This window comes from Papaver somniferum, chromosome 1, assembly GCF_003573695.1.
Source record: "Papaver somniferum cultivar HN1 chromosome 1, ASM357369v1, whole genome shotgun sequence".
NCBI classification, from domain to species: Eukaryota; Viridiplantae; Streptophyta; class Magnoliopsida; order Ranunculales; family Papaveraceae; genus Papaver; species Papaver somniferum.
In genome coordinates, this window is record NC_039358.1 from 163,243,013 (window position 1) to 163,255,440 (window position 12,428).

General features: G+C 37.0%; 1 protein-coding gene across 1 annotated transcript in view; it reads left to right on the plus strand.

The window, feature by feature from the left end:
- Window positions 1–6: 6 nt before the first annotated feature.
- LOC113306287 (protein MOR1-like) overlaps window positions 7–12,428 on the plus strand; it is a 16,948-nt gene continuing 4,526 nt past the window's right edge. The window contains 39 exon segments of the mRNA XM_026555243.1: window positions 7–294; window positions 453–558; window positions 669–792; window positions 1,823–1,902; window positions 1,989–2,166; window positions 2,309–2,373; window positions 2,562–2,644; window positions 2,788–2,873; window positions 2,974–3,087; window positions 3,677–3,796; window positions 4,290–4,392; window positions 5,075–5,211; window positions 5,337–5,402; window positions 5,569–5,686; window positions 5,803–5,843; window positions 6,195–6,260; window positions 6,395–6,493; window positions 6,605–6,710; window positions 7,056–7,168; window positions 7,267–7,354; window positions 7,916–8,016; window positions 8,196–8,303; window positions 8,396–8,501; window positions 8,608–8,687; window positions 8,775–8,924; window positions 9,299–9,374; window positions 9,540–9,664; window positions 9,759–9,869; window positions 9,964–10,113; window positions 10,202–10,276; window positions 10,372–10,453; window positions 10,528–10,652; window positions 10,726–10,827; window positions 10,901–10,975; window positions 11,077–11,172; window positions 11,254–11,355; window positions 11,488–11,589; window positions 11,745–11,927; window positions 12,044–12,202. Coding sequence (XP_026411028.1) covers window positions 135–294; window positions 453–558; window positions 669–792; window positions 1,823–1,902; window positions 1,989–2,166; window positions 2,309–2,373; window positions 2,562–2,644; window positions 2,788–2,873; window positions 2,974–3,087; window positions 3,677–3,796; window positions 4,290–4,392; window positions 5,075–5,211; window positions 5,337–5,402; window positions 5,569–5,686; window positions 5,803–5,843; window positions 6,195–6,260; window positions 6,395–6,493; window positions 6,605–6,710; window positions 7,056–7,168; window positions 7,267–7,354; window positions 7,916–8,016; window positions 8,196–8,303; window positions 8,396–8,501; window positions 8,608–8,687; window positions 8,775–8,924; window positions 9,299–9,374; window positions 9,540–9,664; window positions 9,759–9,869; window positions 9,964–10,113; window positions 10,202–10,276; window positions 10,372–10,453; window positions 10,528–10,652; window positions 10,726–10,827; window positions 10,901–10,975; window positions 11,077–11,172; window positions 11,254–11,355; window positions 11,488–11,589; window positions 11,745–11,927; window positions 12,044–12,202 — 4,161 coding nt within the window. The 5' untranslated portion in view covers window positions 7–134.

Genomic DNA, 12,428 nt, shown 5'->3' on the forward strand with positions numbered 1-12,428 from the left:
TCTGCTTTCGCCGGCATACAAAATAACCCAAAAAAACTACTCTCTCTCTCTCTGATTTTCAAAATCAAAGAATTATTGCTGTTGATATATTATCAGCTAGGTTTAAGTTATAGTTTTTAAAAAGAGAGACAAAAATGTCCGAGGATGAGAAGTTATTGAAAGAGGCGAAGAAACTACCATGGGAAGATCGATTATTACATAAAAATTGGAAAGTTAGAAATGATGGAAATCTCGACCTTGCTGCTTTATGTGATTCCATTACCGATCCTAAAGATCCTCGTCTTAGAGATTTTGGTTAGTTCTTCAATTTTGAATTTTGAATTTCTAGGGCACAGATCGTGGATTATTTTATTTTCTAAAATTTGGAGTTTAATAGATCTGTTTGTTTGAAATGTGTTGTCATAGTACATAGTTAATAGATCTCTGGTGTTGTTTATTGTTGTTATGATTAGGTCCGTTGTTTAGAAAGACGGTTGCAGATTCAAATGCTCCTGTTCAAGAGAAAGCTTTAGATGCCCTAATCGCGTATTTAAAAGCTGCCGACGCCGATGTTGGGAGGTACTACAATACAATGAAGTGTTTTTATTTGATATTGATAATTTCTGTTTTTGTAATACATGCATTTAGGTTTTGAGCTGATATCTTATACTCGTTTGATATTGTTACAGGTATGCAAAAGAAGTGTGTGATGCAATTGTGGCAAAGTGCCTCACTGGTCGTCCTAAAACAGTGGAGAAGTCACAAGCAGTGTTTCTTCTTTGGGTGGAGTTGGAGGCCACTGACGTATTCCTGGTAAGAGTGTTGTTTCTAGTAGTGCTAACAATGTCTTTTAAAAGTGATGAATTTCGTTGATTATGCAAACTTATAATTGAACTCTGTAACTTAATGCTAGTTTGTTATATTTAGTGATGTAAAGCCCCAAACTTTCCTTTTCCAAAATTTCTGTCGTATTTCTAATTTAAGTGGGACATTTCCCGTATCTTCGAGGGAAAAGTAGTAAATTGATGGTGGATTTGAAGATTTATGGTACTCATGATTCACTACATAGAAATTATAGATTCACAGTCACGGTAAACCCACATTACTTTTGAACATCTAGCATCTGAACTTGAATCTGATTCACCGGGGACCACATTGGGGGAAGCATAAGGATTTGGACCGTGGATATCACTACTGAGTAGAGGGAGGCTCTTGCAGTATGTAACCAGGTCCTGACTTGGTGTATGATGTATCAATTTTATATTTGCATCTACAAATATCTTGAATTGTTTTGCTTAAGATGGAGATTCAGAGCTCGATTACTCTGTTGTTAAAACTCCCAGAAAGGAAGAGGAATTGCAATTGAAATAAACAAGTAGGCGAGAGAACTTAATAGGTTTCAACATTAATACTCAGGATCAGCTTTTACTTGATTTCTTAACACAGCAACTTATACGACATTTCCTATACAATAAAGTTCCTGTCATTTTTTTCCGAAATCTGATTATTTCAGGTACTCATAGCAAAAGTGTTATGCTTGATTAGCTTATATCGAAGGATAACAAGCTTAAATGATGTTGAGTTATGATGAGTGAGGTCATGATTGTCTTCCTTCCTAGATTTAATGACAACTTTTCATTGGATTCTGGATCGTTTTCATTGTGGGTGTTATCTCATCCCACCTTTTTGGGTATACTTAAGAATCCTTTTAGCTGTATTCTAATATTCAAGGTTCAAATACGTCTCCATGTATATGATTGTCTGACTTTGCTCTTCTCTGTTATGTCTGACTTTGCCCTTTTTGGAACATATAAATTTCTTACAAGGTATATTTAACTTTCAGGATTCGATGGAGAAAGCAATTAAGGCTAAAGTTGCTAAAGCAGTTGTTCCAGCTATTGATGTCATGTTTCAAGCTTTAAGGTCTGCACAGTGGTTTATGTCTAAATTTCTTTATAATCTGTTTGAGATAAGTGAACTGAATTACTGTATTCTTTGCTTTTATTCAGCGACTTTGGGTCTAAAGTTGTCCCTCCTAAAAGAATTTTGAAGATGTTACCTGAACTTTTTGACCACCAAGATCAGAATGTCCGCGCGTCTTCTAAAGGACTGACACTTGAGCTGTGTCGTTGGATTGGAAAAGATCCAGTAAAGTCAATTTTGTTTGAAAAAATGCGCGACACCATGGTGAGTATAAATTTATGGCAGTTCTATTTTATTTTGTTTTTACACGAGTTTTATGGCAATTTTGATCTGTTACATGTGTTTATTTTTGCTGTTTTGTTAGTTTAATAGGTATACTAATATTTTATTAATTTGTTCTTTTAAGAAAAAAGAACTGGAGGCGGAGCTTGTCAATGTTACATCGGGAGCTAGGCCGACAAGAAAGATAAGGTGGTTTGCCATCTCACTCATAATGAGTGAATTTTCTGGGATTCATTTTCTTAAGTTTTTAAAATCTGAAACCTATCAGAATAATTTTGGGACTTTTTCTGGCTTGCTGGTTTGTGATCAGTTGTTATGCACGAATTTATCATGTTTATCTATTATCTAGTAGGCTTAATTCACTTGCTTGTTATTAGATCTGAGCAAGACAAGGAGCCAGAACCAGAAGCAGTGTCTGAAGTTGTTGGTACCGGACCTTCTGAAGAATCGGCTGCTGATGGTAATAAATTAACTTTATGGAATTTTTCAACTGGTTTAGCTTGGTCAGTGGTCTTGAATGCTCCCATTTTATCTTTGTGATTTTTTTATTTTTTTCACAAACTTGTATTGATGCGTTTTCTGATGTTAATTCTTTTTTGTCAGTTCCCCAAGAAATAGATGAGTATGAACTTGTTGATCCTGTTGATATTCTTACTCCATTAGAGAAGTCCGGGTTCTGGGATGGAGTGGTTAGTGTTCTCTCATTACATTTAACACAGGTTATTGAAATTCCTTAAGCTTTTCTGCTCTTTTTTTTAATATGCTTGGCCTTTTTCTATTTGATTTCAGAAAGCTACCAAGTGGTCGGAAAGGAAGGAGGCTGTGGCAGAGCTAACTAAGCTTGCTTCAACAAAAAGAATTGCTCCTGGTGATTTTAGTGAAGTTTGCCGTACCCTCAAGAAGGTTCCCTCTCTTACTCCATTTCTTAAAGGGTTGCTCTTTTGAGCATTGTCAATGTAAAAATTTCTGTTTGTATATATTTTCCCCGCACCTGTAGCAGGGGCGGAGCCAGGTTTTAGTAAATGGGTGGGCAGGTTACCAATCGACACATATTTTAGGGGATGCAAATGGGCTAAAATGCCAGAAATTTGGCTTAAGTGATCATAGTTGGGCTTGGGAGCCAGTTGGGCTGGGTGGGCAATTGCACACCCACCCTTCCATGTGGCTCCGCCCCTGACCTGTAGTTATCCAAGTATCAGGCATTTTTATAAAAGAATTATGATAAAGTTATCTTGCTAGAATGACATTTGTGCGAGACTTGGCAAAACCTGTTTCTCCGTCTTGATGAGTATTGAGTCGGTCTGTCCCGTGTTCAGAATGAGCTGTTATATATTTTTCACTTGTTTAAGTATCTCACTAGCATGACGCGTTTATGGATATTGGGGATTGTTTTTATAATACACTTGGCTCTGTGTCAGTATTAAGCTACTAAGATGTATTTGGTTATTGATTAAAAGTAGGAGGTTTATTAAGTGTGTGTTTGCATTTGCAGCTTATTACCGATGTAAATATTGCTGTAGCAGTTGAAGCTATCCAAGCTATTGGAAACCTTGCAAGCGGACTACGAAATCATTTTTCTGGAAGCTCACGTTTCATTTTGCCAGTTTTGCTTGTGAGTATTTTCTTCCTTGAGACCACAGGTTTCTCTTGCTGCAGATTGGGGGATTACTTTCATTCATGGAAATATGATTAATGTTCAATTTATGTTTTTGGTACAAATGCTCAACATAGGTGCACAGTTTTACTATTTCAATTGTGTAGAACTGCATCACAATTGCTTAGTTTGGTACTTTTGATTTTTAAGTTGTATACGAGGCTCCCTTTTCCAATCCTTGTTTCTGGTTTCCTTTAAAATGACAAATCCAATGCAAAGCCTGCTGGCTAAACCTTGGACAGTACTCTTTCTTGATTAGGCAATCTAAATGCCTCACCCGCCTTAGACTTGAATGTTAGGCATACAACCTTCCAGTTCGTAGCTTTATTCTGTTAGTTATGGCTCTGCCAATGGTATTGGTGACCGCTGCTGCTTAGCAAAATTGCCTTTTGCAAAATCGTTTTGTAGCCTATTTCTGTAAGATTTATCCACTTCTCTTTATTTCATCCAGGAAAAACTTAAAGAAAAGAAACCAACTGTAACAGAAGCTCTCAGTCAGACCCTCCAAGCTATGCACAAAGCTGGGTGCTTTACTCTTCCAGATGTTGTTGAAGGTAAGTTGTTAAAGTTGCTACTTTGCGTGTATGTTTTTCTTATTAGCTCATTGCTAACTGAACACTGCCAACTAAACATGATACAAGTGGTTACTGATGTTTTGCATTCAACGCTCAATATCTTGAACCCTTTGACCCATATTATCTGCTTATGTCCGAGTCTAGCTGCCTGCCCCTTTTAATTATGTAGACATCCGAGGATGATTCATCCACTTCTTCTTGTGGAGATTGGATATTTTTTGGGGATGGTTGTTTTCAAATCTTGGAAACTAGTGACTTTATTGGAGTGCAATATATTTAATGACTTTATCGAGGTGCAATATATTTGTTCGTTTGACGTGAAATTGCTATTTCCAATTCCATTGTAATAATGTGAAGTATTTATTGGTCACGAATCTTTCTTTTAACATGACTAGCTAAAGCTTTTGTCAACTATTAGATTTGTCCCCTTAAAAGTTTTGTCATGTGAAATTATAGTTTGATTGACTTTTGCATGAGCTGGACCTGAAGTATTTGAAGTTTGTTGTTGGTCTTTCTAGTTCTTGTATTCATTCATCGTAGTAATCATTTTCTATGGGCCTTTTCTAGTTCTGATATTTCAAGTCAACTTTTATTTTGACGGGTAACATTGAAATGCTATTTGATATTTTCAATAAATGTTCTGTTTTATGCGTCCATGCAGATGTTAAGACAGCTGTAAAAAACAAAGTTCCTCTTGTTCGTTCCTTAACTTTGAATTGGGTCACATTTTGTATTGAAACAAGCAACAAGGCTGTGGTTCTGAAATTGCACAAGGATTACGTTCCCATATGTATGGAGGTCAGTTTGTTTTAAACTTTCTACATAATAGCATGTAGTCCAGATTCTTTCTTGGCTCAGCCTTGACAAAAGTATAAATTTCTGCATGTGAAATCTCACGATATAAGTAATCCTGTCAAATGTAGTGTCTGAATGACGGAACCCCAGATGTTAGAGATGCATCTTTTTCCGTGTTGGCAGCAATTGCTAAGGTTGGTACAGCTGTGTTTTGTCTCTTGTTTTTATTTTTCATTGTAAAAATCTGAAGCATTTTAGGGAACTGGAGAATGAAGCATGCAAATGATTATTATTTGAGCCTCCTGAGTTTCCTTTTGGTATCAGAATGTTTACATTGCTGCCTTGTTTTTACTCTTGCAGTCTGTTGGAATGAGACCTTTAGAAAGATCATTGGAAAAACTTGACGAGGTTAGGAAAAAGAAGCTTACCGAAATGATTGCGGGTTCAGAAGGTGGCCTTGTTCCTGCTACAGCCTCAGGTTTGGATGACTAATTTTATTTTTCTGCTGTTTGCTACTTTTGGTTGTTATTTTGTTTTCCTCATGAATTCTTGGATGCTTGCACTGCCTAACTTTTTTTTGTTGTGATACGCCAGCTCCAGCATCAGGATCAGGTGGGGGCATCTCATCTTCAGAGGTTGGTTAAATTCTTTTGGTTAGAGGTTCATTTTCTTATTGATTTGATGGTTTGAGTTTGTGATGATCATGCAGTTGTTATATTATGTATTATGTATCTCGTTTTTATGTGTCTGTTGTCTACAAATTTTTGTTCCCTTGTCCGTGCTTTTGTTCTATGTATAACCTATATACTGCTGTTAATTGTTAAGTACTTACAATTTTATATTCGTTAACAGAAGTTCTGCTTTTTGTGCCAATGTTAGAGTGCTTTCATTGAGTTCTTTGAGCACAATTTTGCCGCTGCTTTGTTTTTGTTAAAGCTGTTTAGTTAAAACTAAAGATTCTCCACTGAACTATTATCTCTTTGCAGACTGCAGTTGTTCGAAAATCAGCTGCAAGCATGCTGAGTGGGAAGAAACCGGTCGTTCAAGCTGCTGTTAGTATTTTCTTTTGATCAATTTGTCTTGTTATTATAAAATGTATTTATGACATTGCTGATAATAAGTTTACACGTAAGTGCTTCATTTTTTTTTCTTAGTTTTTTCTTACGCCACTTTCATGGTTTATTAGGCGGTTGCTAAGAAGAGTGGTTCAACGAAGCCGGGAGCCAGCAAGAGTGGAAGTGGACAGGCGAAACCCTCTGCAGTAGTTGAACATGAAGTTGTTGAGGTAAAGCATCAATTAGACGTGTCCTAATTGCTGACTTGTGTTGCATAAAGGTGCTACTGTTTGTGATCCTAGAATTTGCAGCATTACAATTTGGTTGTGCGATGTTTTCAGCCTGCAGATATGAGTCTAGATGAAATTGAGAGCAGATTAGGTTCCCTGTTGCAAGCAGATACGATTTCTCAATTAAAGAGTAGTGTATGGAAGGAACGACTGGAAGGTTTGATTTTTATTTTGTTTATAATTTCTTTTGTGTTTTTGTGATCTCTAGACTTCATTCTATTTGGAGTCACTTATTTAGCAGCAATGCCGAATGCTTCAGTCTTTAATATGTATGTTAACTATGAAGGCTTAAGTTTGTAGTCCCAAGCTCGATCTATTATAGAGTTCTTGTGGTAAAGACATAATTGTCTTTTCACTTTTGCATTGCCCTGTTTTAATTTCTTAGAGATCTTAATGCAAATGTTGTAAAAATGGATTGTATATCTTTTCTTTACTATTGATATTGATATGAATTATTTTAAATTTCTCGAGTCTATATTAAATTAATTACATCCGGATGCAGCAATTGTTGCTCTGAAAGAGCAAGTAGAAGGTCTTCAAGAACTTGACAAGTCAGCCGAGATTTTGATTCGTTTGCTGTGTAATATTCCTGGGTGGAATGAGAAAAATGTTCAGGTACTTTGTTTATTCCTTTTATATTTGGCCAAACAACATTTTGTTCATTTTTTTGAGATCACGACAAATTTTCATCCGCCTTTGTTTGTTTGTTGCAGGTTCAGCAACAGGTTATTGAAGTCATTACGCATATAGCTGCCACAGTATCAAAATTCCCAAAAAAATGTGTTGTGCTTTGCATTCTTGGTAAGTATTTGGCATTACATTATACTACCAGAAGGTGCATTTTGTAAATTTGGGCCTAAACTTATAGAGGGGACTAAATTATGAGTTGATATTAAATCAACTTAACCAGCAATTGTGTTTGTTAGACTAAATTCTGAGAACCACTACTTGTGTTTCTTCGCCATAAACTTTTGTGCCTTGGAAACGAGGATACTCAATTTTATTGATATACTATCGTGTTAGACACCCTCGCAGCACTATGCTCAACGCTCGTAGACAGTTTAATAGGGTTGCACGTTATCATGCTAGATTTGGTACTTGCACAAAATTGTGATTGAATGTAACATGTAGTTACAAATCGATGTATTGCTTGCTAAATGCAATAATTCTAGTTCTAAAACACAGCTAATCAAAAATAAAGCATATAGTTACTTGGAAGTAGTATGTATTATTATGCCATGACGGCGTTCTGTTGTTCCTTGCTTGTTGGTTATGTATCTATTTGGATAGTTTCTCACTTTCTCTATGCTCCATTTTACGGCATGCAGTGGACTTGATATACTCACTGCTCTTTATTATCAGGTATAAGTGAGCGTGTAGCAGATATTAAGACCCGAGTTCATGCAATGAAGTGTCTTACTACTTTCTCAGAGGCAGTTGGTCCTGGATTTGTTTTTGAGAGAGTAAGTTAAACTGCCAGCTTGGATTAGCTGTAGTTATATATTAGCTCCCAACTGTTTACAGGAGGTGGATATCAGTATTTTGTTTCTCGACTTCATTTTTTATTTGCAAGAAATAGCAATTGTTTCCTTTGGTTATCCGTCTTCTGATTATAAATGCTTGCATTTTCTGCTCTTTGTAGCTGTATAAAATAATGAAAGACCACAAGAATCCTAAGGTTCTCAGTGAAGGAATTGCATGGATGGTATCTGCAGTCGAAGACTTTGGTGTTTTGCATTTAAAGTTAAAGGTGTGTCCATCTTTCTTTGCAACCATATGCTCTCATGACACTTCACAGATACACACAGTACCCCCTCTCATGAGTATGAATTCTTTTTGCAGGACTTGATTGATTTCTGTAAAGACACTGGACTGCAGTCAAGTACGGCTGCCACAAGAAATTCAACTATTAAGCTGATTGGTTCATTACATAAATTTGTTGGCCCAGGTGATCACTTTTTTTCGTTTTCTTTTCCTGTTGTGGCCTGTTATGATGTACAGTTTGTGATTATTAATTTTTCCGGCGTTTTATCTTTTATTTGTTTTTGTGGCAGATATCAAAGGGTTTATGACTGATGTGAAGCCCGCACTTCTTAGCACACTCGAGGCAGAGTACGAAAAGAATCCATTCGAGGTATATAAGCTCATTGCTTAACTGTGTTTTTTCCTCTTAGTTCCCCGACATGTTACCTCTTGCGCTTATTTTTTCCTCTTGCAACAGGGTGCTGCGGCTGCTCCTAAAAAAACAGTGAAGGCAGTAGACTTGGCGTCATCTGCATCTACTGGTGGTTTGGATGGTCTACCTCGTGAGGATATTAGCGCAAAAATAACTCCTACTCTAATAAAGAACATGGGCAGCTCTGACTGGAAGGTAAATCATGTGTTCATAGTCATTTCACGTTGTGTTGAATTTGGTGTTGTAAAAGTTCGAACCATGAACTGAGGGATTGGACTTCCATTGAAGGGCACTGTGAATGGCTTTCCCTGCGAATCCTTTGGCTGAAGCTGACCTGACCCCAGCCCACCAAAATTTGTACCAGCTGTACCCTTTTTTTTTTTCATTTACTGGGACTTGTCGCTGTCCCATGGCCTTGACTACATAACTACATGGATATGTACCTGACGTGAACCTGTCTGTTTCCTCCCGACATGCAAACTTGCATGTGGCGATTATGAGGGTGGTACTGATTAAAACGTAAAAAAGATCATGATGTTAACCTGCTCCTATTTTGTTGTTTATTCAAGGTCCGTTTGGAATCGATTGAAGCAGTCAATAAGATTTTGGAAGAAGCCAATAAGCGCATACAACCTACTGGAACTGGTAGGACACTGTATTGCATTTGCATCTTACATGCCTTGTTGAACTTGGAAAGTGGTTGTTCAGTTAGATGATTTTGGTGGATATTTTGCATTGACACAGCTACACAATCATGTTTGGTGATAAATATTCTTTATCTAACTGTTGTTTTTGTTATGGAACCATCAGCGGAGTTATTTGCTGCTCTTAGAGGCCGGCTAAATGACAGTAACAAAAACTTAGTGATGACAACCTTGTCAACTGTTGGAGGGGTTGCATCTGCAATGGGCCCGGCAGTTGAAAAGGCTAGCAAGGTTTATTATTTAACTTCTTATAAATACGAGACTAATATTCTTTCCTCCTATTTTGGAGGTTTCCACATAACTTGAAAATTTTGGTTCGGTACAGGGTATTTTATCAGATGTTCTGAAATGCATTGGTGACAATAAAAAACACATGAGGGAATGCACTGTGAATGCCTTAGATGCCTGGTTTGCAGCTGTCCAACTTGATAAGATGGTAAGTACTGCTGTCAATTTTTTGTTGTTCTTCTCTTGTGGCATCTTCAACTTGTTTGCTGTTTATTTAGTATTTTCATATGCTGGGTTTGTAGGTCCCATACATTGTTGGAGCTTTTGCTGAACCAAAGATAGGCGCGGAAGGCAAAAAAGATCTTTTTGATTGGTTATCAAAGCATCTTTCTGGAATGAACGAATCATCTGATGCTGTGCAACTATTGAAACCAGCTGCAATTGCTCTGACGGTATTCTTGCATTAGAAATGCTTTGAGTTTTCAATTACCCTAGGTTGTATCCGAATATTTACCTCCGCCTGTGTGTGCATCATTTTAGGATAAATCATCAGAAGTTCGGAAAGCTGCAGAAGCATGTATTGTTGAAGTTGTCAGAGTTTCTGGACAAGAAGTAGTATGTGGCTAGAATTCTCAGATGTCTTGTTCTGTAAATTGTGCAAATATGGCAGTCTTGTCAATGGTACAGTCGATTGAACCTTTTTATTTCAGGTGACCAAGACATTGAGAGATATACGTGGACCTGCTGTAGCTCTGATTCTTGAACGACTCAACCCATCTGCAGCATTCCAAGGTGTGTTCTCACTCCCCTTCTTTTCTGTTTTTGACTTAGTTGCATGTTAGTGTGTTAAAGTGCTCTTTTTCCAGAAACATTTGAACCTGCAAAAGGAACTTCAACTGGTGGTGCATCAAAAAATAGTTCAAAGATTGGAAAATCTGCCTCGAATGCTCCAGGAGATCGTGGGAAGCATGCCAGCAAAGGCAGTTCTTTGGTATGTCTTTAGGGCTGGGGAACCTCTACTTTGTTGGATAGCAATTGCTCATTCTTTCATTTTCCTTTAACAGAGAGCTGTTCCTGTTAAGGGTTCCAGGCCTGAATCCGTTGCTTCTGTTCACGATCTTGCCTTACAGTCTCAGGCTTTGTTCAATATCAAAGACTCAAACAAGGTATGTTTGGACTATTTATGACTATGTGAAGGTGAACTTTCATACCATTGTGACCCGAAATATGTATCTGCAGGAAGAGAGGGAGAGAATGGTTGTACGCAGATTTAAATTTGAGGAACTTCGATTGGAGCAAATTCAAGATCTCGAGGTTTCCGTTTGGACATCTATGGACTCTTTATGTTTAGTGAAATTATCAAACTTTCTTTATCATCATTAATGCTGTGAATATGAATTGAACCTTTGCTTCAGAACGATTTCATGAAGTACTTCAGGGAAGACCTTCACAGACGACTTCTGAGCACAGACTTCAAAAAACAAGTTGATGGGCTTGAATTGTTACACAAGGTAGGCTTGTTTTTTTCTCTTTATTCATATCGAATACTATTAATGATAAGGGCCCTGTCAGATTTTCTGTTGGTTTTACAGACTCTTCCATCCAGTGCCAAGGACATGGTCGAACTTCTTGATATACTTTTGAAATGGTTTGTTCTGCGGTTCTGTGAGTCGAACACAACATGCTTGTTGAAGGTACTCCTCTAATACGTTCGATGCCATATTTACTTTTTAAGGTTTTCAAATTCAGCATCCACTCGGTAATGGAAATGTTGGTTGTTCATCTTATAGCATCTGAATACATTAAAAAATTTCAAATAAAAACAGGTACTGGAGTTCTTACCTGAATTATTTGATGCACTGAAAGATGAGGGTTATCATCTGACTGAATCAGAAGCAGCAATTTTTCTTCCATGTCTAATGGAGAAGGTGTGATTTGTATAACTTAGCTTGGATGGCTTTTGTTATGGATTTATTAATGCAATATATTGTTAGCGTGATATCATTATTCCTTTTATTCAGCATTTTTTTGAAGAGGATCTAACCTTCTTAATTGCTATTCTTGGTTTTGTTTCTGTTTTCAGTCGGGACATAATATTGCTCAGGTGCGAGAAAAAATGCGAGAGCTGACAAAGCAAATTGCTTCCCTGTATTCTGCATCAAAGCTGTTTCCTTATATTTTGGAGGGTCTGCGCTCCAAAAACAACCGGTCTCGGATAGAATGTGTTGATCTCATTGGTTTCTTGATGGATGCTCATAGTGCCGAGGTAAGTTAATAGTCTTTAAAGATGCTTAGTTCCTAGAGCTATTTCGCCTTTCCCTATAATTTTCTTTTAATATTATCATTAGCGATCTACTTACTTGAACTATTCACTCTAACCAGATAAGTGGTCAATTAAAATCTCTGCAACTTGTTGCGGCTCTGACGTCAGAACGAGATGGTGAACTTAGGAAAGCTGCTTTAAATACCATGGCAATTGCTTATAAAAATCTCGGTAAATGCCTATTCCAGTTTTCTTTAAATAATTTTTTTTGAGGTTTAGTTATATTTTTTATGAACCTTTAGCTCATTATGTTTTTGCATTCCGAGCTGCTGATACTCAGAGTCTGCTTTATGTTTTGTTATCTACAATCTTAGCCCATTTATATTAGTCTTAGATTCCATACTTTCATTTTGGAAAATCACACCTATTTCGAGTTGGATGTGGTAGATTTGCACCCCCGATGTTGTTGTAATTGGTTGGTCATAACTTTTTTTTTTTTTTTTT